Source organism: Nerophis lumbriciformis, linkage group LG35 (assembly GCF_033978685.3).
Source record: "Nerophis lumbriciformis linkage group LG35, RoL_Nlum_v2.1, whole genome shotgun sequence".
Lineage (NCBI taxonomy): Eukaryota > Metazoa > Chordata > Actinopteri > Syngnathiformes > Syngnathidae > Nerophis > Nerophis lumbriciformis.
The window spans coordinates 17793307-17818753 of record NC_084582.2 but is presented as its reverse complement, the minus strand read 5'-3'; the positions used below and the strand labels follow the sequence as shown (position 1 = coordinate 17818753).

Sequence of the window (25447 nt, the reverse complement as noted above, 5' to 3'; positions counted from 1 at the left end):
GCTTAAAAAGAGTGGAAGGGTCTCACTAATATCTAATGAAAACCTTAACCTTAGCCCTAACCTAAGTAATACATATAAATCATTTCAAGTGCTTACTATGAGGTCTGTCACACCGCTACCTCTCCATCTGGCTGTTATTTATCTCCCCCTGGGCCTTATTCAGACTTTATCAGCAAATTGTCAAGAGTTTGTTGCTGATCTAGTGACGCAGACAGATAATATAATTATTATGTGAGATTTTAATATCCATACGAATACCCTGTCAGACCCTCCGTGTGTGGCGCGCCAGACTATAATTGATAGCTGTGGTGTTACACAAATAATTAATGAGCCCACGCATCGCCACGGTAATATGATAGCTATAGTCCTTGTTCGGGGTGTCACCACCTGTAAAGTTATGGTATTCCCGCACACTAATGCAATGTTCGATCACTACCTTATAAAATTCGAAGTTCTGACTCATTGTCAACAAGCTAGTAACCAATGCTTTAGCAGCCGCAATACTAATGCTGCTACAACTGCGACTCTTGCTGGCCCTTGGTAATAGAACCATTTCCAAATTATGTGGGCTCTATCGATAACCTCACTAACAACTTTAATGATGCCCTGCGCAACGTCATTGATAGTATAGCACCGCTAAAGCTAAAAAAGGCCCCTAAAAGGTATACCCCCTGGTTCACAGAAGAAACCAGAGCTCTTAAACTATAATGTAGAAAGCTAGAACGCAAATGGCGTGCGACTAAACTTGAGGTTTTCCATCAAGCATAGAGTGGCAGTTTAATAACTTATAAAAACACTTTTACAATAGCTAAAACTAATTACTACCCCGATCTCATCAGCCTCAATAAAAACGATCCTAAATATTTGTTTAATACAGTAGCATCACCGACATCTGCGGTCTCTTCCAGGGTTTCTTGTTGTTCCCGTTGTGTTGAGGTTTTTTTTTGCCCTGATGTGGTTGTGGTTTGTGCAGCTCTTTGAGACATTTGTGATTAAGAGTTATATAAGTAAACCTCTATTGATCGATTGATTGATTGATTAGTGGGGCTCAACATTTGACTACTTCCTAGCTAGGCAACACACCATAGCCTATTCACTACTGTCTTCCAACGCCTTGGCATTGCAATTACATGCAGACTGTAATACAGTTGGAAAAAAAGTGTCAGAAATTTAATAAGAAAACAAGATATAACAATTGGACAGCGCAGTTATCACAATCCGCTCATTTTAATACATTACATTGAACATTTGATTTTATTCTAAATAATTAAGATTTATTAATACACAAAAGTACCAAAAATTGGTGTCATTGAGTCAGGGCTGAGCGATATGGCAAAACAAATGATTACGATTATTTTTTTCATATCATCCAATCTCGATTATTATCCAGATTTTTTTTGATAATAGCGGATTGTCCCGTGCAGGATTATACCGAACACCGCATCCCTACTGTTTACGACTGCAGTATCTTGTAACAAACATTTCCACCATGTTTGACTGAGGTAATATATGCGAACAACTGACAACTGTCATTTTGTTCATTACTATAATTGTGTTTACTAGAGGTGCAACGGTATAGGTAAGCTACGCTACGGTTTGTACCTGGTTTTACAGCCATGGTTTTGCTTCTTTTTTGGAACGTTTTGTGGAAGTAAACCTTTTTTTCTCTCAAAGTGAGCTTTTTTTTTTTGCTTGCCATCACAAACATTCTGCAGTAAACACAATATAATGGTGTAGTGAATACTATAAGACTTTTATTTCAAGTTAACATTTACTAAACAACACTTTCAAATGGTAATTTATTATTTGTATTATTTTATTACATGTGAACATCAGTGTGTTGATTCTCCCAGTCGGGACCAATACACTCAAATAGATGTTCTATGAGTGCCTGCAAGTCCGCTTCAGGGCAGAATTACTGGTGAGTGCATCAGTCAGTCTGTCACTAAAGTCGCTGCTCTTTATAAATGTTGCGTTTCAACTTCTATGCTAGTGTTAGTCACATGTCTTTACTTTAATCTTCTGTGCTGCAATTCCAGCCTCTGTTAGGGGGAAGAGACACAACGCTGATTGAACATTCATTACGTCGTGGCAAGCTTGACTTTCGCAATGGTGGAACGGGAAGTCACGCACGCGCACACACACGGACACAAAAACACACGCAAACATACACAAACACACAAAAATTCACAGACACTCACACGATCACAGTCAATAAAGGCGGGTTGCTCCGTACAGGATATTACCAGGCGTTGTTGCTTCGTTGCTGTTCAATATGGAGTATTGTGTGTTATTTATCTTTATGTTGATATGATACATTGACTAATTCAGACATAGTTGAAATAGTGATTAATCATGATTAAAAGAAACAAGAAAATGTGATTAATCCAATTAAAAATTTAAAATGTTTTTCTTTTTGTCATGTGTAATTTGCCCCCAAAAAATCACTAAGTGACATGTATTATAATTCCTGAAAACAATGTGCCCTGTAATTAACTGGCAATCAGACCAGGTTATATGAAGATCGGTATAGAATGCATTGATGGCTGGAGATGCAGTTTTATACACACAAAACGTTAACTTGGTACAAATAAAACTTTGAATCCGTGGTGGACCACTGTAAACCATAGGTAAATCCTTGGTTCATGTATACAATAATGGAAACAATAACTGATATCTACCAGATGGGTGCACAGAAATCACCAGGCTACCACTGGGCATTAAATTTACAAGAGCAGATCCCATGTCCTGGTATTTACGCCTCTAATTGTGGGAATGATTTCATAGAATGGATTTAGATTAGTTCAGTAGTCCCAACACTCCAAAACCAGTTGCCCAATCAACAACTTAATACAACTTCACATAGAGCTTTGTTTTCCCCCCCCCTGAAAGATCTAAGAGTATGTTTGAAAGAATAACACCAAAAGAAGTGCATCACTATATTTAAACCCATAAATAATTTCTACGGCACTTTCTGCATATACATTCAGATAAAAGCGAGGGCTCATGAAAGTGAGGCTTTCAGTGAATTGCAAAGAGCTGTATGTGGCATCACAGCTGAGATATGACAGCCGTTCTCAAACAAGCTTTTTTCCCTGCTCTGTGTTTATGTGTGCATGTGTGTGAGAGGCAGAGGGAGCATATTACATAAGTGTGCCCTTCCACTGTGGGCTCACTTTCCAATCTCCCTGACATTTAGACAACAAAGGTCACATCTGAAAGTCTAAATCTGCAAAGACACCAATGCTAATTTACTCATACATATACAGAAATGAGCTAGTTTGTGATAACAGCACAAATCCTCACAATACTGCATATGACAAAACATTTCAACTAAACTACATGCACAAAACCCCAACCCTGACCTTGTTCAGACACATTTCCATTCTGGATGAACTATGGCCATTTATTTTATACAGGTTGTTTTAATATATGAGAACTTGCAAGGGACAATCAATAAGTTATTTAATAAACAATGGCTGCTGATGTGGGGTTGTATATTCAATTGCTATCATACACATACACAATATCCATTGTCATGTGTGTCTTTGCACCCACAAAAGCTAAAATGTACAGTGATTCAGAGAGAGTCAGGCTTTGAACCAAATCAGACATGTCAATACATGATAAGGGTAGCATGTCACATTCATTGTCTGTCCTATTTCATCAACAATCTTTATGTGTCTGACTGATTGTTCAACAATGAGGTCCATCCCTTACCAAGTTAACATGGTCATCAATAAAGAATTAGCCTAATTTGAAGAAATCCTATTGGTTAAAAATCCCATGCACCAGTAAGTTTAAAAGAGACAGATAGCCAATTGATTGGTAGTCCAAATGATTAAGGAACACAAATGTAAATGTATGTCGTTTACTGTCTCTTCAAATGGTATGACTCTGAACTGTTTCACAATTAGCAGTTGCTCATACACCACATGGGTAGGCCACCTTCTCTAATTAAGGCACAACTGTGGTGCACATAGGCTCCTCAAAAAATACTGTACATGATGGTGACTGTGGTTCATGTCATCTCAAAAGAACAGAGGCATTATGCTGGTCTTTCGGGATCTTGACTGCACTCAACATCTTTACAATGAATTACACAGACACAAGCATGGAGCAAACATCAGTGTTTGCCACCAAAGATTAATTGTAGTAATTATATTGCTACTGGGAATTGCTAGTTCAAATTATATATCTCAGAGAAATATGTGCCTATAAATGATATTGGTATTATCCATCACTACCAACATTTCCAAGACTGAAAGCAATATAAGGACTTAACGGCTTTCATTTCATGGTGTGCGATCTGTAGCCCTCTATTAAGAAAGAAACAATATTTGGCCTGATGTAAAAACTGAACCCTGCATGTCCCCTGCTCTAGGGTGGTTACAGGTCATACAGTTAAAAAAAAATACAAATTACACTATTGACAAATTCCTTATTAACAAAAAGTTTAGACCACTGTGGATGCAATGGCAGGTACTGGCATATTCACTGCTCCATCTTCAATTTTAACAGCCATTAGCTGCAGTGCATGATATCTGGTTGACAGCAATGCATGTTAAAAATTGGTTCACAAAGGCCAAAAACTACAAAATGTTTTTTTTTTGACCAGGCTTGACATTTTGAACTATTTCAATAAGTGGCCTAAAATGGGTTAGATTATCCATAATTCTAGCCTTGGATTTTCTCTTGAGTCAGTCCGTACTGACACCACAAACATTTTTAGAATGTTATACTGTGAGTAAGAAATTCAGCGCCATCAAAACTGTTCGTGGTCCGAGGGCAATTGGCCTATGGTGTCAATGTGCACCACACCCATTTTCACTTCAGTCTGCTCCAGTTGTTTTGTTCCCTTCCCATTCCCACAGCAACCACACTGATTTTCTCCTTCCTCCCAGCCCTTTATGCCACAGAATGCCTGAAAAATAAATATATACTGTGTGTCTATATATATATATATATATATATATTTATATATATATACTGTATATATATATATAAATATATATGTATATATATATAAATCTATACTGTATATATGTATACATATATACTGTATTTAATAAATGTATAATATATATAGTGTATATATTATATATATATATATATATATATATATATATATACATACTGTGTAAATATATATATATATATATATATATATAGTTCTCGCCCGGAAAAGGGTGGAGTGCCATCTCCGGGTTGGGGAGGAGATCTTGCCCCAAGTGGAGGAGTTCAAGTACCTCGGAGTCTTGTTCACGAGTGAGGGAAGAGTGGATCGTGAGATCGACAGGCGGATCGGTGCGGCATCTTCAGTAATGCGGACGCTGTATCGATCCGTTGTGGTAAAGAAGGAGCTGAGCCAGAAGGCAAAGCTCTCGATTTACCGGTCGATCTACGTTCCCATCCTCACCTATGGTCATGAGCTTTGGGTCATGACCGAAAGGACAAGATCACGGGTACAAGCGGCCGAAATGAGTTTCCTCCGCCGGGTGGCGGGGCTCTCCCTTAGAGATAGGGTGAGAAGCTCTGCCATCCGGGGGGAGCTCAAAGTAAAGCCGCTGCTCCTCCATATCGAGAGGAGCCAGATGAGGTGGTTCGGGCATCTGGTCAGGATGCCACCCGAACGCCTCCCTCGGGAGGTGTTTCGGGCATGTCCGACCAGTAGGAGGCCACGGGGAAGACCCAGGACACGTTGGGAAGACTATGTCTCCCGGCTGGCCTGGGAACGCCTCGGGATCCACCGGGAGGAGCTGGACGAAGTGGCTGGGGAGAGGGAAGTCTGGGCTTCCCTGCTTAGGCTGCTGCCCCCGCGACCCGACCTCGGATAAGCGGAAGAAGATGGATGGATGGATGGATATATATAGTTTATAAAATATATATACAATAATAATTCCACATTTGTTCATTCATAGTTTTGATGCCTTCAGTGTTATATATATATACATACATACATACATACATACACACACACATACAGTTCGGTGAAAAGTTTGGACACACCTCAATGCGTTTTCTTTATTTTCATGGCTATTTACATTGTAGATTGTCACTGAAGGCATCACAACTGTGCTATGTATGTATGTATGTATGTATGTATATATATATATATATATATATATATATATATATATATATATATATATATATATATACACACACACACACACACATACCGGCCCCCGGTCAAATATTTTTAACCCCTGCACTAGTGTATGATTTTAAATGAATGTTTAGTGGTGGTCCGAGTTGCTGTAGGCAAATTGGTAGCCACATTTCCATCAGTCTACTCTAGGGCAGCTGTGGCTACAGATGTAGCTTGCCACCATCAAAGTTTGACCGTGATGTCAATGAATGACAAGTTCTCAGTGTCACACGCTTTGAGTAACTAGAAAATAGCGCTATAAATCAAATTCATCATCATCATCTACTTTGACTCCTTATTTTACAAAGGTAACATTCAGAATATATTATGTTCCCAGTATGTTAGAATCATTTTGTTTCATATACAATGTGTGTTTGTGTGTTCAAAAACCCAGGCAGTAGGCATTTGAGGCAAAAAAAAAAGCATGACCTATTTCAGGCTCTGATTTGTGCAGGCGTACGCTGCACTATTGCACTAGCACTACGCCAGTTATGAGTATGTTTACTAGTGTCACAACTAATTAGAGCATGTCAGCCACCTGAGGCCATGAACATTGGAAACCTGGCTGAGTTTTTGCATGCAACGTGTGCTAGAATTTTGCAGAAAGTACTTCCCAGCAGTAAAGATCACCCCTTTGTTTAAACATCTATGAGGCCCTCTTTTATCTGACATTATGTTGTGGTGGGCAATGAACAGTTTTCTCACAATAGGTGTTTGCATCTGTTCTCATTGTTAAATTAATTTCACAGCTTTACTGTTGTCAAAAATACTGGCGTGCAATGATATTGCAGTATTATCTTAATTCTTTACAGGGCAATTCACTATCGTTATTTTTATTTTTCACATAAGAAATGACGCAGTTTCATGAGGCATATGCGACATCTATTTTGGGCTCCCTACCCTAATAAAGGGTTAATTCATTAGTATTGGGTAAAATAACATATCAAAAACTTAGCAGACTATGTGTTGTACGACAAAATAATAATAACGCTAAATAAATTAAGATGGTATATCATCTTCACACTCCCACACATCACAGAAGCCGTTGCTCTCAAATACCTGGAGGGAGGACCCCATGGGGAGAAAGCAAGTGAGGTGAGCTAGTGAAAAATAAACATTAAGGAGTTTAGAATAAGTTAACATGAGAAAAGGGAACTAGAAGATATGCAAGTGATTGTGGGCAGGATGTGGCGCTCTGAACTCAGGACAAGAAGGGGGAGGCAGAGTGAAGTGGTTGCATAATACGTGTATGTGATGGAGAGCTTTCTATGACGTTGCATGTGGTGTAGCAGGGAGCCTGGGAGGTCAGAGACAGAAAGTACAACAAAATAATGTACACAGGAAGTGTCAACTGCCAGGAAAATTCACCCCACCTTTTACTGAGGCCTACAGGACACACTCTAATTACCAGAACACCTTGCAGGCAATTATATTTTATCATTCATTTTAGGAGAGGGACGCTACTTAAAATAATCTGCATAATTCATTGAAACGTAAGTAAAGCTAAAATGTACCCAAATCTGAATATACTGTAGTCATTTTAAATGTGTTCTCTCAACCATCCTGTCTTTACACATGTACTGTGTATTTTTAAAGTAATGTTAGCTTAAAGTCCACATGAATGTTTGCATTTTGTGTTTATCTAATAAAATCTGCATAAGTCAGTTTGAGCAGTTTTTAGGAAGCCAATGAAATACTTTCTATAGCAAACCTCCCTAGAGCAGTTGACTACCAACAGTTACCCTACCACTTATGATAAGCCCAAGCAGCTTGTCTGTTACATGAGATGTTGTCACAATTATAGCCCCTATTTAATTGAGTGGAAGATTTGAATAATATATAAGATACTGTCATGGCGGAAAACGTCATTCCTTAATGGGATCACTGCAGGAATTACATGCATTTGCGTTGTATATTTGTATATGCTTATATTAAACAAACATACAGTACATTGCTTTAGACAGCGGGTATGCCAGCAGTCATCAGACCAACAAAAGGAGCAATGAAAAATAGCTAAAACTCTTTGGTGATGATGAAAACTTTTAAATACATTTATTTTCTGTGTAGTGCAAGTGCTCCACATGTGCACAGATCAGCATTTTTGTCACACTGTATGGCACCCTGAGCTAGCTGAGCAATAGCAAATATTTCAAAGCAAAATGAGACAAAATTATTTTAATTATAGAAGGATTTAGTTATGTTAAAAAATGTATCAGTCATAATTATGTTGTATTTACTGCTAATTGTGTTCCTCAATTAGCTTACTTCATGGTTTAAGTTCATATGGCAGGCTGTCAGTAAGGTTATTGAAGTTCCAGTGTGTAGGGGTTTGGCCTGCGGGTGACCAGAGAGAAAGCTGAGGCAGCATCCAAAATGTCAAGTATCAAATACTTTGTGCACAGTCAATAAAATGACAAGTTTCCAGCTGAAAACATTATTAATGTATTTTGCATATCCACTTAACATGACATGTGTCACAAACTCCTCTCTATCATTAGCATCACTTTTCTGTAGTAACAATTACGTGAGGGAATGTAGCACGAGAACCACACTTGTCACCATTACACCCCTCTTCTTGGAAGTCTTTTAACCATACATAGGAATAAGTCATTTGAATTGTCATTCATTAATGCAGGATAACATGTGTAAGGTCAGTAGTTACTGAGCCTGGCTCACAATGCCTGCTCTCATTCATCCCAAAGGTGTTTTAATTGTGTTGAAGTTAAAGCATGTTCTTATGGACCTTGCTTTGTACACTGGATCAGAGTCATGCTGGAACAGAAAAGGCCCTTCCACAAACTGTTCTTACAGTGTTGAAACCAGGGGTAGATAAGTATTGTGGCCTCCTGATTGAAAAAGATGAGTCCAGTCCTTAATTATTTTGTCACATTCTGGGTAATTCCTCCGAAGTCAAACTGGGCTGCCATGTGCTGAAACACAGGTGCAAGTTGTTCTGCAAAAACTTGGGTCAACTTGACAGTCACAGCTACCATTGTTAACGGCAATGTTAGTATTCTATGCGTTATCGCTTAAGACAAAGCTGTGTTATTGATGTCGAAGATGAAGTGCAATAAAACAGTTAATCTCTACTTTGGCCGGATATGTGCTGATAGTTTATAGCAAGCGGTCTTGTTAGCCTGAAGTGCTGCACTGACTCCAATGCTACATCCTGCTGTAGTATTTTGACATTACTCTGGTCAAAGTCTCACCAATGTACAGATGTGTTATTGATGAGTGTTAAAAATGAAGTATATAAAAATGTGTTCTGCCAAAATTTGGTCAACTTGAGATTGACGTGCTGAAGATAGCGCCATGTTTAGCCCCCTATTGTTAGCCCCTTGGTGTTAGCAGTATTCGCCCTTTACATGGAAACGGGTGTCCCGCTTAGTAAATATCTTTATTGATCGCCACAGCATAATAATAACAAAAAGGACAAATACTGCACTAAAATATACATAATACAAAAACAAAACTTAATGTAACACTTAATTTAGGCTAAAAACATGTAGAATGTGCTGTAAAAAAATCTGCAATGTAATAACGTCACGATATTTGAAGTGCAATGTAGCGAGGGACCACTGTATATGCCAGTATCTATGAAGTATCGGTACAGCAATGGGGTTATCTGTAGAATCATTAAAATTACTGCAATACAGTTGACATTGGACAAGAATGCCTAGCTTAAAGCTGTCTCAAAAGAAAAATATTACATAACGCATTCATCAGACCGTCCACACTAACATGTCCTAATATGACATCAACATAGCCCTGTGGAAATACAAAATACAGTACGTGCTACAACAAAGCATAAACACAAAACTAGGGACATAGACAGAGACATAGACAATCTGAAAAAGGTATAGAAAATAATTACAACAAGAGTTACAGTAAAGCTGACTATTTCAGTGAGTCAGATCAGAGAGTTACCACGCAGTCCCTGGGAACATGCAGCCATATTAAATAAAAGCGGGAATAGCTTTTATAGGGAGCAAAGGAAACTCTCTCAACAGTTACATAAGAAAAAGGCCCAGAGCTTCTGTGCGTCCCAAACACACTTGCACACACACACATACACGCACACACACACACGCACACACTTACACACCATTACCACTTATGCATGCACCAACAATAACCCACATGAACACACCTGACAAGCACAAACCCATTTGGTAGGAGAAACAGCCCCGGGAAGCTGTGACACAACCACCTGCTTAGATTCCATCAGCAGCACTTTATCAGAACTGTTACAGCTGGTGGCTGGAGGAAGTCACAGTGCATATATAGGTGAAACAAAAAAAATAGAATAATCAGGCAAAAGTTCATTCATGCCAGCAATAAATGTGAAACTGATATGTGATATAAACTCATTACATGCAAAGTGAGATATGTCAAGCTTTTATTTGTTATACTCTTAATTACCCAGCCTTACTGTATTAAAAAAACTAATATTTTGATTTCAATTTAAGGTTTTCATAGAATGTAAGCCACAATTATCAAAATTATATATAAGAAGACTTGAAATATCCTGATTTGCTTGTTTTTAGCCTATACCATATATTAGTTTTACATCCATCCATCCATCCATTTTCTACCGCTTATTCCCTTCGGGGTTGCAGGGGGCGCTGGAGCCTATCTCAGCTACAATCGGGCGGAAGGCAGGGTACACCCTGGACAAGTCGCCACCTCAACATTGTAAATCTAATTGCAGGAATAAACGAACCTTTGCCTAATATTCAAAGTTTTTTTTAGTTTCCACAGTAAATTTGCACCTTGCCAGCGTAGTGGTGCTGAATGAACACCAATGATGGATTTTAGGTCACCTGTGGCTCAAAGTGTTGATGCTTGCAGTGGAACAGAGGATATCCTATTCTTCAAGAATATACATTTACCGGTATTGAATATTTGCCAAAGACAACACAACAATTTAGTCATCTGAACGTTGTCAATAAAATGACTTATATAATCAATGTATATAACACATACATTATTACGATAGAGTATACTTAAGGCTGTAACACCATAATTTAAGTACAGGAATTAGTAAATTACCATATTATTTCGGTTTTTATTTCGGTTTATTTGAAATAGGGACAGATACAGAAACATAGATATCTGAAACAGTCATCCAATGTATACATCATAGTGTTTGTAGCCAAAGCTAATTTACAACACTTGTCCCCAACAACAACAACAACACAGATCTAACATAATTAAAATAGGAAAATACAAAGAATGAGGCACATGCGTCGAAAATTGCATGCACAAGTAACACTTTCCATGACAGGTCTACTCTTCACCCCAACTAACCCATGCCTACTGAGTAATGGATTCATAATTAATAGAAATGGTTGCATAATATGATTATGACCACACATACCCAGGTTGGTCTTACACTGAATCGTGTGAGATTTCCGATTTAAGTTTTAATCTGCATTAAGACCTTAATAAGTCTCTCTTTCTGACAAGTTGGCAATGGAGATTCTATCAGAGCATCAGTACCAAACCACAGCAAACTGTCCCCTCAACTGAAGAAACATGAGCAAAAGAGAGGAGAGAAAAAGAAAGGAGAGGGGGCAGTGACTGGAGGAGAAATCCATTTAAATAAAATGAAGAAGAGAGGCGTCAGCATTAGCAGTTAATCCACTGCAGTGAGAATGCTTTCTTTTTGCCTGAGGCCTCCAGGCTGAAGTAGTCATCCAAATAGAAACTGTAACACACACTGCAGTGTACCTTAAAATCCTTTGTTGAAGCTACTATCCACATATTCTGCATTACGTCTAGTAAAATGTGTACAATTTTTTAACAAAATCATATTAGTGTCTCACCGTTTAAAGACATTTGCAGAACTGCATGTCCCTACTCTAGGGGAAGCTACAACACAAACGTGCACACTAAAATGGAAGCATGTCTCGTTGCCTCTCTTTTTCTCTTCCACCCCCTATTCTCTCTCTCACCCACACAGAGACTCCTTTTAGCTCTCGCTTAAAAAGGCTACCTAAAGATAGAAGCAAGAAAATGAACAGGAGACAGCCAGTGTCATGGCAACAATGTGCAATGGTTTGCAAACACTATTATACTCACTAAAGACCAAATTAATGTATCACAGTTTTGGAGAAACTCATGTTCAAATGTCAGAGCGAAAACCCAAGAGAGAACATAATTTCAGTGTAGCTAACATCAAATGATCAATGTACAAACCCCGTTTCCATATGAGTTGGGAAATTGTGTTAGATGTAAATATAAACGGAATACAAGGATTTGCAAATCCTTTTCAACCCATATTCAATTGAATGCACTACAAAGACAAGATATTTGATGTTCAAACTCATAAACTTTATTTATTTTTTGCAAATAATAATTTACTTAGAATTTCATGGCTGCAACACGTGCCAAAGTAGTTGGGAAAGGGCATGTTCACCACTGTGTTACATGGCCTTTCCTTTTAACAACACTCAGTAAATGATTGGGAACTGAGGAGACACATTTTTTAAGCTTCTCAGGTGGAATTCTTTCCCATTCTTGCTTGATGTACAGCTTAAGTTGTTCAACAGTCCGGGGTCTCCGTTATGGTATTTTAGGCTTCATAATGCGCCACACATTTTCAATGGTAGACAGGTCTGGACTACAGGCAGGCCAGTCTAGTACCCACACTCCTTTACTATGAAACCACGTTGATGTACCACGTGGCTTGGCATTGTCTTGCTGAAATAAGCAGGGTTGTCCGTGGTAACGTTGCTTGCATGGCAACATATGTTGCTCCAAAACATGTATGTACCTTTCAGCCTTAATGGCGCCTTCACAGATGTGTAAGTTACCCATGTCTTGGGCACTAATACACCCCCATACCATCACAGATGCTGGCTTTTCAACTTTGCGCCTATAACAATCTGGATGGTTCTTTTCGTCTTTGGTCCGGAGGACACGACGTCCACAGTTTCCAAAAACAATTTGAAATGTGGACTCGTCAGACCACAGAACACTTTTCCACTTTGTATAAGCCCATCTTAGATGAGCTCTGGCCCAGCGAAGCCGATGGCGTTTCTGGGTGTTGTTGATAAACGGTTTTTGCCTTGCATAGGAGAGTTTTAAATTGCACTTACAGATGTAGCAACCAACTGTAGTTACTGACAGTGGGTTTCTGAAGTGTTCCTAAGCCCATGTGGCGATATCCTTTACACACTGCTGTTGCTTGTTGATGAAGTACAGCCTGAGGGATCAAAGGTCACAGGCTTAGCTGCTTACGTGCAGTGATTTCTCCAGATTCTCTGAACCCTTTGATGATATTACGGACCGTAGATGGTGAAATCCCTAAATTCCTTGCAATAGCTGGTTGAAGAAGGTTTTTCTTAAACTGTTCAACAATTTGCTCACACATTTGTTGACAAAGTGGTGACCCTCACCCCATCCTTGTTTGTGAATGACTGAGCATTTCATGGAATCTACTTTTATACCCAATCATGGCACCCACCTGTTCCCAATTTGCCTGTGGGATGTTCCAAATAAGTGTTTGATGAGCATTCCTCAACTTTATCAGTATTTATTGCCACCTATCCCAACTTATTTGTCACATGTTGCTGGCATCAAATTCTAAAGTTAATGATTATTTGCAAAAAAAAAAATGTTTATCAGTTTGAACGTCAAATATGTTGTCTTTGTAGCATATTCAACTGAATATGGGTTGAAAACGATTTGCAAATCATTGTATTCCGTTTATATTTACATCTAACACAATTTCCCAACTCATATGGAAACGGGGTTTGTAATCCCTCAAGAAAAATGTCCCCATTGAGTGCAAAATACTGTATCGTACAATATACAAAAGATTTTAAACACAACAATTTCCAGAACATGCACTCTTCAGTCAGGATCGGTACCAAATTAGGCACTTTTATAGTTACCAACCAAATTCCGTCGGTACTACCGGATATAGATTAAATACAAAAAATAAATAAGTACCATATTACGATACTTTTGTTGCACCTTTACAATTTTTCCAAAATTCAGCGGCATGTGTCCTGACGAAGACCAGAAGGCGGGCTCACTTTACACCAGTTTTAAAATCTCTGTATTGGCTCCCTGTGTGTTTCAGGATCGATTTTAAAGTTCCTCTTATGGTTTATAAATGTTTTTATGGTATTGGGCCTTTTTCTCTTTCAGATTTGCTTTTACCCTATGAACCTTTGCGGGCCCTGAGAACCTCCGGCACTCATCTCCTAATTATTCCAAAAGTCAGGACAAAAAATCACGGGATGGCCTCTTTCCACTATTATGGCCCCTGTTTATGGAACAGCTTGCCGAAGGACCTCAGGGCTGCGTAGAACGTTTTTGTTTTTCAGAGCGGCCTTAAGACCCACCTTTTTGATTTACATACAGTAAGGCCCCACTTTTCCAAATGCACTAACTTGATGCTAATTTACATTGGCTGTACCATATGCATGCTACTGATTAGTATTAGCGATTTAACGTGTCCATTTAAACACCTCCAAATTTGGTAATCAAAACTACAACTAAGATGCATGTTACAATCAAACAGCTGGTATGTAAAAATTATAACACTTACAGTATACACACTTTGTGGGGTGCAACAAAAGACTAGCCTGGTGCATTCAACCTAATTGCAAAGACTACTTCCTGGATAGAAAACACACCGTAGCCTAAACATTGCCATCGTACATCTTGGAATTGACACTGCATGCACAATCTACGGTAAAATACTTGCAAATAAACAATTCAAGATATAACAACTGGACAGCACAATTTGGATTATGTAATTCCCGTTAGTAGTTAAATAAAACATGAGATTTAATTATTAAAGAAAATAACATTTATTAACACATGAAAACACAAAAAAGTACCAAAGTACCTTTGAGTACCGATATCAATTTCCACGCACTGGGAATTGGTAGTGTATTGGTTCAAATGTGAAAGATACCTATCCTGATTCTTCAGCGATACTGAACAAATAAACCATCTGTGTAAGTCATGAGTGAAACATCCCACTAAACATCCATGATGCTCTTTTACAAATCATGATGATCATACAGTGCATTAACCTGCATTCATCAGTCAGTAGATTCAAGATGAAATGTTTAATGTTAGTAATACATACTAGAACCATACTTGCCAACTCTCCCGATTTTTCCGGGAGACTCACGAATTTCAGTGCTCCTCCCGAAAATCTCCCGGGGCAACCATTCTCCCGAATTTCTCCCGATTTTCACCCGGACAAAAATATTAAGGGCATGCCGTGATGCCACTGCCTTTAGCGTCCTCTACAACCTGTCGTCACGTCCGCTTTTTCACCATACAAACAGCGTGCCGGCCCAGTCACATGTTGTATGCGGCTTCTGCAGACACACGTAAGTGACTGCAAGACATACTTGATCAACAGCCATACAGGTCACACTGAGGGTGGCCGTATATAAACAACTTTAACACTGTTACAAATATGCGCCACACTGTGAACCCACACCAAACAACAATGACAAACACATTTCGGGAGAACATTTGCACCGTAACACAACATAAACACAACAGAATAAATACCCAGAATCCCTTGCAGCCCTAACTCTTCTGGGCTACAATATACACCTCCGCTACCACCAAACCCCCCCCCCCGAACTCCCGAACCCCCGAACCCCCCAATCTCTCGAATTCGGAGGTCTCAAGGTTGGCAAGTATGACTAGAACCCCCTCACCTCTAACACATTCTATAGTGCTGTTTTTCTTTAACACTCAGTTAAAGAGACAGTAAAGCAGTGTGCTTAATGGTGTGTTTCACTTACAATGTTGACTTGCAGTGGTTCTGACCCAGGTCGTAGCAGTCTCTTCCTTCTGCAGCTGCCCCCTCCAGATCGCAGGCGCACTGATGATGACTGACCTACATGTAATGGAAAGGCGCAAACAGGTAAGTTGGCAACAAATAATGTAATTCAATTTAACACAGTTGTCTGATGTGATACCTGAATGAGGCAGGAGTAGAGCCAAGGTAGTGAGGGTGCTGGGGGCCAAAGGTAGGGAGTGGCACCGCTGCAGAGAAACTCTCAGTGGGGGCTCTGATGGAGACACCCCCGGAGGGCGAGACAAGGCCTAGAATATACTCAGTCAGTTAGAGTTACAGTAGGTCATATCCTACATTTCATATATAAAATATATGATGCAGCGCATATATATGTTGACACATGCACAATAGCCTGTTGACCTAAAACTCTGCCTTACTGCTGTTTCTGTGAAGTCAAGTCAAATCTATTTCTCATCTGCTAAATGTTGTGTATTGGTTAGTGTTGTAGTCCCTGCTGAAAAACTGTGAGAGGCAACCAGCCTTTAAGGTTCAAACAAACTTACTTTGAGTGAGACCAATGAAAAGTAGAGCTTATGGTAGTGACACGGCAGAGAATTGGACATACTAAAAAACAGAGAGGAAAGGAGAGGCCACAAAGAGACAGGAAAAAGACGGGGAATGTGAGCCGGTGAAAAAGCGGAATCCAGAAATATAGCCCTGTATTTATAAATGGGGCAGAGCATGCTTGCATTGTTGCAGCTAACAGTGAGCAGTGTATAAATACTGGGTTAGTAACGGGCTGCCCTTCAGCGTCTGTAGTGTTTGATTCATTATGGCCTTGTGCTATATTTATCAGTAAGGTGGTGGCAACGATAAGTGGGACTCAGACCACCGTTTGAAATTTTCAGAAGCATCTCCAGTATACAGGACGTTTGCTATATTTACCGTATTATAATGTGTAGAGAGCTGTATGTACAGGCCCACTAATAGCAGATTTTTCAATATTCTTATCTAATGTAGTTAATATATGCACAAATTATGAATTTGACGTCTTACTCTGTGGTGCAGCTCCGTGGACTGCATCTCTCTACAAACACTGGTTTCAATGACAGAGCAAGGCCTGGGACGAGCGGTCATCCATCTAAGCCCCGGTGAGTGTTGCATGGTGGGATTAGGTCTGTGCTTCCGTCGGTATAGTGAGCCAAACTCACTATAATGGTTGTGGAGATCTTGGTCTGGGTTTGGTCTCTGCAGATCCAATACAGCTGATGCCGGCCGGGGACGAGGGCGCAGTAGCTTCTGGGGCACAGAGGTCTTCTCTGTGCTAGAGAGGGGCAATGCTGGGCCTGGCAGTCTTACACTGCTGCCTGTCTGGTTTGCAATCTGCTCACACAGCTGGGATTGGCAAACATTCTCAAAGGCTTGGCCCGGACACAAGGCACAATAATAAACACTCAATGGACACAATAATAGGTACAAATGTACCTGAAATCGTATGAGAACTACAGCATTCTAAGAGTATACTTGGCTTTGATTGATACTGAGAGGTATTGTTTTAACAATGTGTTTTAGAAATAAGCGTTTCACTCAATTGTTCATTCAAAGTATGGGGGAGATTAGTATTGATTATCAATCAGTATCAATTATCATTTAATCAAACTTTATTTTACATGGTAGAAAATATTGAAGAAAATGTGTTTTTCATTATTTCAAGAATTATATATTTACAATAAATATAAGTATACAATTGTAATAAAACACAATGGCAGACAAAGACACTCAAGCCCAACTCTTTACATTACATATAAATACCACATAATGTACATCATGTGGGTGTTTTTTGTTCTAGTTTAACAATAACATTATTTTTCACAACAGCTCTCTGACAGTGTCAATCAAAAAAGCATTGTTTATTATCCTTGACGGGATTATTTAACAGCATGCAGAAGGGCTGCAATGACAAATTGATTCATACAATTAAAAAAGCATTGATTTATACTATGCTATTTGATTAATCTTTTAATGAGTGTAACTAATAAAAATTGACCAAATCTGGACCACATGGAGCGGCTGAAATCTAAAGTACACAAACATAGTTTCCGCAGTAGTGGAGGTGCCATCATGTGTGGCGTCAGAACAGCGGAGTTTTTGTTGTTATATTTGTTAAAAGTGTGTTTTATCCAATGACTCGATTAATTAAACAAACAAATTGACAGATGACTCGATAAGTTAAATAATTGATAGCTGAAACCCTAGTATACAGTGCCTTGCAGAAGTATTAGGCCATTATTAGCTGTGTTTTCCCAATAGTCACTGAAATATACAGTAGTTAGCGGCTTTAAACAAAAAATATGAATTCCGATTTTCACAAGACTTCGCCATTGTCAGGTGTTGAATAAACCATTAATTACAACATTACAGTTAGTGAGTATCAGGATGAGGGCATAGGTACTGTATTCATTGACACTATTCCATCAATTTAGCCCTCAGAACCATATTGTAATGTACTTCCGGTCTGTTTGGCATCCTCTATGAGCCACACGGAATTATGGAATATTTATTGTATTATTATTTGATCGCAGGTGTATCTAACATTATAGCAAATGAGTACATTACCTGTTTGAGGATGTGAAAGCATCCAATTTGATTTGATCGCTTCAATTTGACACAAGCTCATATTTACTAATGTAATGTGAGAACAGGAGCAAACACAATAGGTGGAAATGCCTTTTAAAACATGTCATACAAGAGAAAAATACACTTGCAAATTCTCCCAAGGAAAACAAATATATATTTTAATGGCAGCATATGTCAACTTAACTATCATTGGTGTGCACTTTCCAAAACAGTTTTTAACACCACGCTCGCATTAACAGCCCTTATGAAAGTGTGCTGAGTATTGAGATGTCATATCTCATTTTGTCAACAAGAGTTGGGCTAACGTGTCCTGACTCAGTGTGACTGGCAGGGACATGACTAATACCTTCACTGGAGTAAAAAAAAGAAAGGGTTTCTGCCATGAAGCAAAGGCATCACCATGCTCTGGGCGCAGTCACAAGCTTCATGGGAAAAAGTCTGTCCTTGCATTCTACATGAGGCTGGCAAACATCTCTGGCTTAAAGTTGTACACCATTGTAGCTACTACCGCCTCGCTCCAACAGATGGGGCTAAGTGACAACTAAATAACTCAAGTTGTGGCTGTTTAAGTTGTTAAATGCTTTTTTCCCACAGTAAATGAACCACACCTACTTGTACTGAAATCATGGAGAAATGACTAAAAGCTTTGATGCTATGTCTATTATGTTGTTGCTGGTGGAAAAAAGAATGTCTCTGATTTAAAGTGTTACATGAACCACACAGACATAGTATTTGCATGATGCATGCCACTGGCGGTGTTAATGATGAGGAAAAAAAAGCCTGCGATAGAATGAGGTTATGGCATCACAATGAAACGTTCTGTTACTGACCTCCTCAAAAGTTTAGTAAATGTGGCAATGAACATAGTACATTGATATTACATACCTTAAATATCTCTTCTGTGGAATCAGAGGATGGAACACCATCAGGTGTGCTCTCTTTACAATCTTTTGGTGCGTGGATATTCCCTTCCTGTATTTGGTGGGAATCAAGAGCAGCCTCCTTGGAATCCTCTTCATTTCCTTTGTCTTCCTTTACCTTTTGTCCCTGGTGCAAGCAGTTTAATGGATTCCTTTCATTCCCAGCACCTTTTTCCGTTTCAATACTCATAACTGCATGAAGGATATGCTTATCTATTGTAGTTGTGGAGCTGTGGTTTGTTATGTCTATATGTTTGCCTTTACACTTTGAAGTTTGAAAGCCATTGACGCTTCCGGACACAGAACATGCCCTGAAAGCTTTTAAGACAACTTTCGGAGATCTGTTACCTGTCACAGATGCTGGGGCTTCGCAGTCGAAGCAACTGGAGTGTGAGGATTTAGTGGTCAATGGTGAAGATGGGGCATTCTGACATTTTGAATGGGATTCGCTGTGGAGTGTTAGGGACACACTGTGAACTTTGTGTACTGTGCGCTGAGGATCCTGTGGGGCGTTATCTGGAGTTTTCTCTTCCTCTGGGGGTGAGAACGAGCGGGATGGTGTCCGCCACTTTCGGGCAGTTTCTGCTACATTGTTAAAAAATTTTAACAGTCCACCAAAATGGCCCTTAATGTCCGAATGTTTTGGGGGCAGTGCTTGATAGTCTTTGACATTCTCAAAGTCTACAGAACCATAGTCTGAGTCAATAGTTTTATCTAGAGAGTGGAGCTCCGAATCAAAGCTCCTCTCCGAATAGACAGGATTGGCCTTCCCCAAAAGAGAGATCCTCCTCAGGTAACTCCACACATCTTTTTGTCGCCTTCCTGCACCGTGGTGGGTACTTTTGCTAGTCTTAATACTCGGCTCCTCACAAATGACTGCATTTGTTTTGTTATAGCTAGTTGAATTGTTGTGGCTTCTTTTTGAGTATGAAACTCTTTCTGATGGTTTACACCCATTCTGAGCTGTAGTCTCTGGTACCACAGTGGGCTGATGGTCATCCATCGGAGCTGTGAGGTCAATGTCTTCGAAAGAACAGTCAAACTCTCCTGTGTAACCAGCATATGAATGCCTCTTGCCACGGTGCCTAAGTGTGCCCCTGGTGGATTGCTGTGGCGTACCAAAATCTCGGCAGAAAGAGTCCTCATCCACCAAAGAGCTGCTGAGTTTGGCACTAGACAATTTCCCAGCCTTCCCCCTGAACACAGAAGGGGATTTAAGTTTTTTAAAGGAGCGAACTTTATCAGCAAAAGTCAGTTTGGGGATGGAAGCCTCCCCGAGGAGGATCATGGAGTGGGGTCTTCGTTCCAGCTCTGACACAGCTCTTTTCCGGTTCAAGATCTTCCAGATGCCCCCAGTGGCGCGAGGTCTTCGGTTGACCTCCTGTCTGTCCTTGACAGGGGTCTGAAAAGACGCAGGCCGGGTCTCACCCTGCATCTCTTCAGGCCCTGACCCAGTCTCCTGAATATAAACACTGCCAGTCTCATTCTCCACATCCAGAGAAACATTAAATACTCGGTTGAAAAACCCATTTGGGTTGTTACTCTCAGGGACAGGATTGTCTATATTCTCCATCCTCTCTCATTCCACGGTGTCAGCTATCCGCTCCAATGGCCATCATGACTTGGTCCTCCCACTCTCATCAACACCTACACAATTAAGATAAATACAGTTTTTCTACAATGAGTCAACAAACACTCGTCACATCCCTTCCCTCTTAGTTGACCCATATTATCCAGTAATTACTTGCAACACAGACCCCCTTTAAACCGCCATTTAATCCAGGAGGCAGTGTTGTCATGGAAACACTCTTCAGAGATGTCTTGTTATATCAAGCAGGCTGTGACGTCATCATATAAGCGCCTTCAAAACCAGATGCCAGGCAAATGCTGTGGCATATTTAATCATCCCTATAACATAATCCTTTCAATTATGTATGTAATATAGGCAGAGGCATCTTGTGTGTGGCAGTCCGAGGATGTGTTTCAATTAAGATGGCATTTTAAGTGAGTGTCTTAATTAACTTGATTTAATCATCAGCATAGAAGCATTTAGCGTGAGTCAAAATGTGTTTTTATATGAATGTACTCCTACAAATTAATGACAATTTATACACTCACAAATAACAAACATGCCATTTACGCTACAGTACATGAGCTACTGGTCAGACACTTTGAAAGACTCCACAGATAAGTGCAGACAATGGGCGTCTACTTGTAAACGCAGGTTCTTAATGTTTAGCAATAAACTTAACAATGCCGCCTGAAAAAGAACATACACAATGTAGAAGTGAAAAATAACGTGTCGTTTACTTACTGCCCAGGCGTTGGTAAAGATGACATCGTCGCCAGTGTCCTCAGTCAACAAGAACTCGGCTTAAACTTTATCCGGCAGACTTTCAGTGGTTTAGCGTACATCCATGGGCGACGCAGCACTTTAGTGGCGGGCGGCGACTCCCCACAAGATCCTGTCCGGCTCGGTTTACACCCCCAAAGCTCAGCCGCTGCAGTGACCGAAGTACAGTCCGTCAGTTAGCCACACACCGGTGAACTCTTGGCCTGCGAGCACGCGCGCGCGCGCCCACGCGCTGATTGGAGGTCTGTGCATGCGCGCACGTGAGCGCGAGCGTACACGCCGCTACGTTACACAGTGTCAACAGAACTACATTCACTGGCCAAAACATTAGGTACACTGACACAGTCTAATGAGATCCAAACGAGAGTGTCAAATCTAAAAGTTTTGATTTAGGATACATTTGACCTGGCCAGGTGCCATTTTTGGCCAGCACCGAAAGGGACAAGCGGTAGAATAACGAATGGATGGATAAATAAATTCATAAAAATAAAGGCATCCATCTAACATAATGTGCATTATTGCTTTTGTATTTTTTTTAGTACTGTTTCTTTCAATGAGGTAATGAAAATATATTTTTTAAAAACACCTCTTGCATGCATACAATATGATACCTCACAATTTCCAGTTTCTCTATTCAACATGTTCGAAAAGGAGTAGGAAGAAGCAGAGCTTATTTATTCCTACCCCTTTTCCTTTACATAGCAGTTGCTAAAACTTTTGTTCACTTCCTGTTCTCAATTTATTTACAATATACTCCATCGGTAATAACAATAACAATAAATGAATAAATAATAATTGGTGAAGTAAATTATAGTTCATATGGTGAGATGAGTAAGATTATCTTGAAAATGAATGGATGGATGAGATCAATTCTGAATGTTCATCATGGTTCTTCTTCTTCTTTGTACTTTGTAAACACTTTAAGTTTGAAGAGTTGAAGTGGATTATATTAGTACATTGTTGGATTTCTTTGCTTAATCCGTTCCATAATACAATTCCACATACTGATATACTGAAGGTTGTAAGTGTCTAAAATGTTTTAAATTAAAATTTTCTTTAAGATTATTTTTCTCCTCTTTTGTTGAGAATAATTGTTGTATATTCTTGGGTAGCAGAATATAGTTTGCTTTGCAATTTTCTCAGAAGATCCAATGACACCAATGACATCAATATTAACTGCAAAAATACATTTATAAAGCATATTTCAGGTTTTACATGCAGAGAACGAAGTGTAATGAATATAAAGAATGAGTGAAATTTATAAATGAACATTTAACTTCACTTTGACCTTTATTGAAGACCTTTTTGGTAAAAGCGGCAATGAACTGATTAACATTTTTGGTTGATTCAACTTTTCTGAACACAAACCCCAAAACCAGTGAAGTTGGTACGTTGTGTAAATCGTAAATAAAAACAGAATACAATGATATGCATATCCTTTTCAACCTATATTCAATTGAATAGACTGCAAAGACAAAATACTCAACGTTCGAACTGGAAATGTTGTTATTTTTTGCAAATATTAGCTTATTTGGAATTTGATGCCTGCAACATGTTTGAAAAAAGCTGGCACAAGTGGCAAAAAAGACTGAGAAGGTTGAGGAATTCTCATCAAACACGCATTTGAAACATCCCACAGGTGAACAGGGTAATTGGGAACAGGTGGGTGACATAATTGGGTATAAAAGCAGCTTCCATGAAATGCTCAGTCATTCACAAAGAAGGATGGGGCAAGGGTCACCACTTTGTAAAAAAAATGAGTGAGCAAATTGTCGAACAGTGTAAGATAACATTTCTCAATGAGCATTTGCAAGGAATTTTGGGATTTCACCATCTACGGTCCGTAATATCATCAAAACGTTCAGACAATCTGGAGAAATCACTGCACGTAAGCAATGCTATTACGGAGCTTCGATCCCACAGGTGCATCAAAAAGTGACATCAGTGTGTAAAGGACATCACCACACGGGCTCAGGAATACTTCAGAAAACCACTGTCACTAACTACAGTTAAAACAAGTTAAAACTCTACTATGCAAAGCAAAAGCCATTTATCAACAACACCCAGAAACGCCGCCGGCTTTGCTGGGCCCGAGCTCATCTAAGATGGACTGATACAAAGTGGAAAAGTGCTCTGTGGTCTGACGAGTCCACATTTCAAAAAGTTTTTAGAAACTCTGGACGTCGTGTCCTCCGGACTAAAAAGGAAAAGAACCATCCGGATTGTTATAGGCGCAAAGTTCAAAAGCCAGCATCTGTGATGGTATGGGGGTGTATTAGTGCCCAAGGCATGGGTGACTTACACATCTGCGAAAGCACCATTAATGCTGAAAGGTACATACAGGTTTTGGAGCAACATATGTCGCCATCCAAGCAACGTTATCATGGACGCCCCTGCTTATTTCAGCAAGACAATGCCAAGCCACGTGTTACAAATAAAAATGTGTGGCGCAATATAAAGCCTAAAATTGTTGAACAACTTAAGCTGTACATCAAGCAAGAATGGGAAATAATTCTACCTGAAAAGCTTAAAAAATTGGTCTCCTCACTTCCCAAACGTTTACTGAGTGTTGTTAAAAGGAAAGGCCATGTAACACAGTGGTAAAAATGCCCCTGTGCCAACTTTTTTGCAATTCTAAGTTAATGAGTATTTGCAAAAAAAAAAATAGGTTTCACAGTTCAAACATGAAATATCTTGTCTTTGCAGTCCATTCAATTGAATATAAGTTGAAAAGGGTTTGCAAATCATTGTATTCTGTTTTTAACTACGAATTTCACAACGTGCCAACTTCACTGGTTTTGGGGTTTGTACATTTTTGTATACTCTCCTACAATTTTTCGTAATATTTAAATGTCTCTATAAGTGCCTAGCAATTAGCACTCTAGTTGCCAGCTAGCAATTAGCAGTGCTAGTTGTCAGTTAGTCTGCGATTAACACTTGGGTTTCCAGCTAGCAATAAGCGCACGAGTTGTCAGCAAGAAGTTAGTACGCTAGTTGCGAGCTGTACTGTATTATTTGATTATAGTATCATAATAATAACAAAGTACATTTGGGACACATTTATAATTGTATACAGGATATATAAGAAGGGGGTCCTCTGCTCCATCTGTTCAACGGTTAAGGGTTTTTTGGTCTGGAAAAGTTTGAAGACGTAGAGACTGAGACACCAGCACGTGGGATTTTTCGTGTGGGTATTCAATGATGTAGTTTGTTATGTGCAATGATTGGCAGACAAAATCAGGGCAAACTTTTCGGTTGAATTTTATTTGAAAAGCAAATCATATGAGAAATGGGTCGTACGAAAAATGAGATACAGTCACTGATGAGCAGTAACAAGCTACATGTAGCTAAATTACCTAGCTTAACTACATTTTCCAGTAGCTTGGCGGTAGCTTAGCTACTTTTTCAACAAGTAGCTTTTCCTGTAACTTAGCTATTTTTAGACCCATGTAGCTATGTAGCTTACATCAAAGCTACAGGCCACAAAGAAAGAAAATGGACTGCGAATCCAGGCCAAGAACATTTTTTAGATAAAAACAATGACCTGGATGAATGAGAACATCCATATATATGGAGAAAATCCACAAGGATTGGTTGGTGTT

At 39.4% G+C, this 25447-nt stretch overlaps 1 protein-coding gene across 3 annotated transcripts in view; it reads right to left on the bottom strand.

The window, feature by feature from the left end:
* arhgef9a (Cdc42 guanine nucleotide exchange factor (GEF) 9a) overlaps positions 1-22028 on the bottom strand; it is a 69886-nt gene extending 47858 nt beyond the window's left edge. Inside the window, exons 1-5 of one of the 3 annotated variants that reach the window (XM_061927824.2) lie at positions 21807-22028; positions 19458-21139; positions 16992-17330; positions 16117-16243; positions 15940-16034 (exon numbers count right to left, since the gene is read on the bottom strand). In XM_061927824.2, the coding sequence (XP_061783808.2) occupies positions 15940-16034; positions 16117-16243; positions 16992-17330; positions 19458-21065 (2169 nt within the window). In that variant the 5' untranslated portion in view covers positions 21066-21139; positions 21807-22028. The remainder of the gene's footprint in view (positions 1-15939; positions 16035-16116; positions 16244-16991; positions 17331-19457; positions 21140-21806) is intronic. The other 2 variants (XM_061927825.2, XM_061927826.2) reach the window with 2 other exon arrangements.
* Between the last annotated feature and the right edge of the window lie 3419 nt (positions 22029-25447).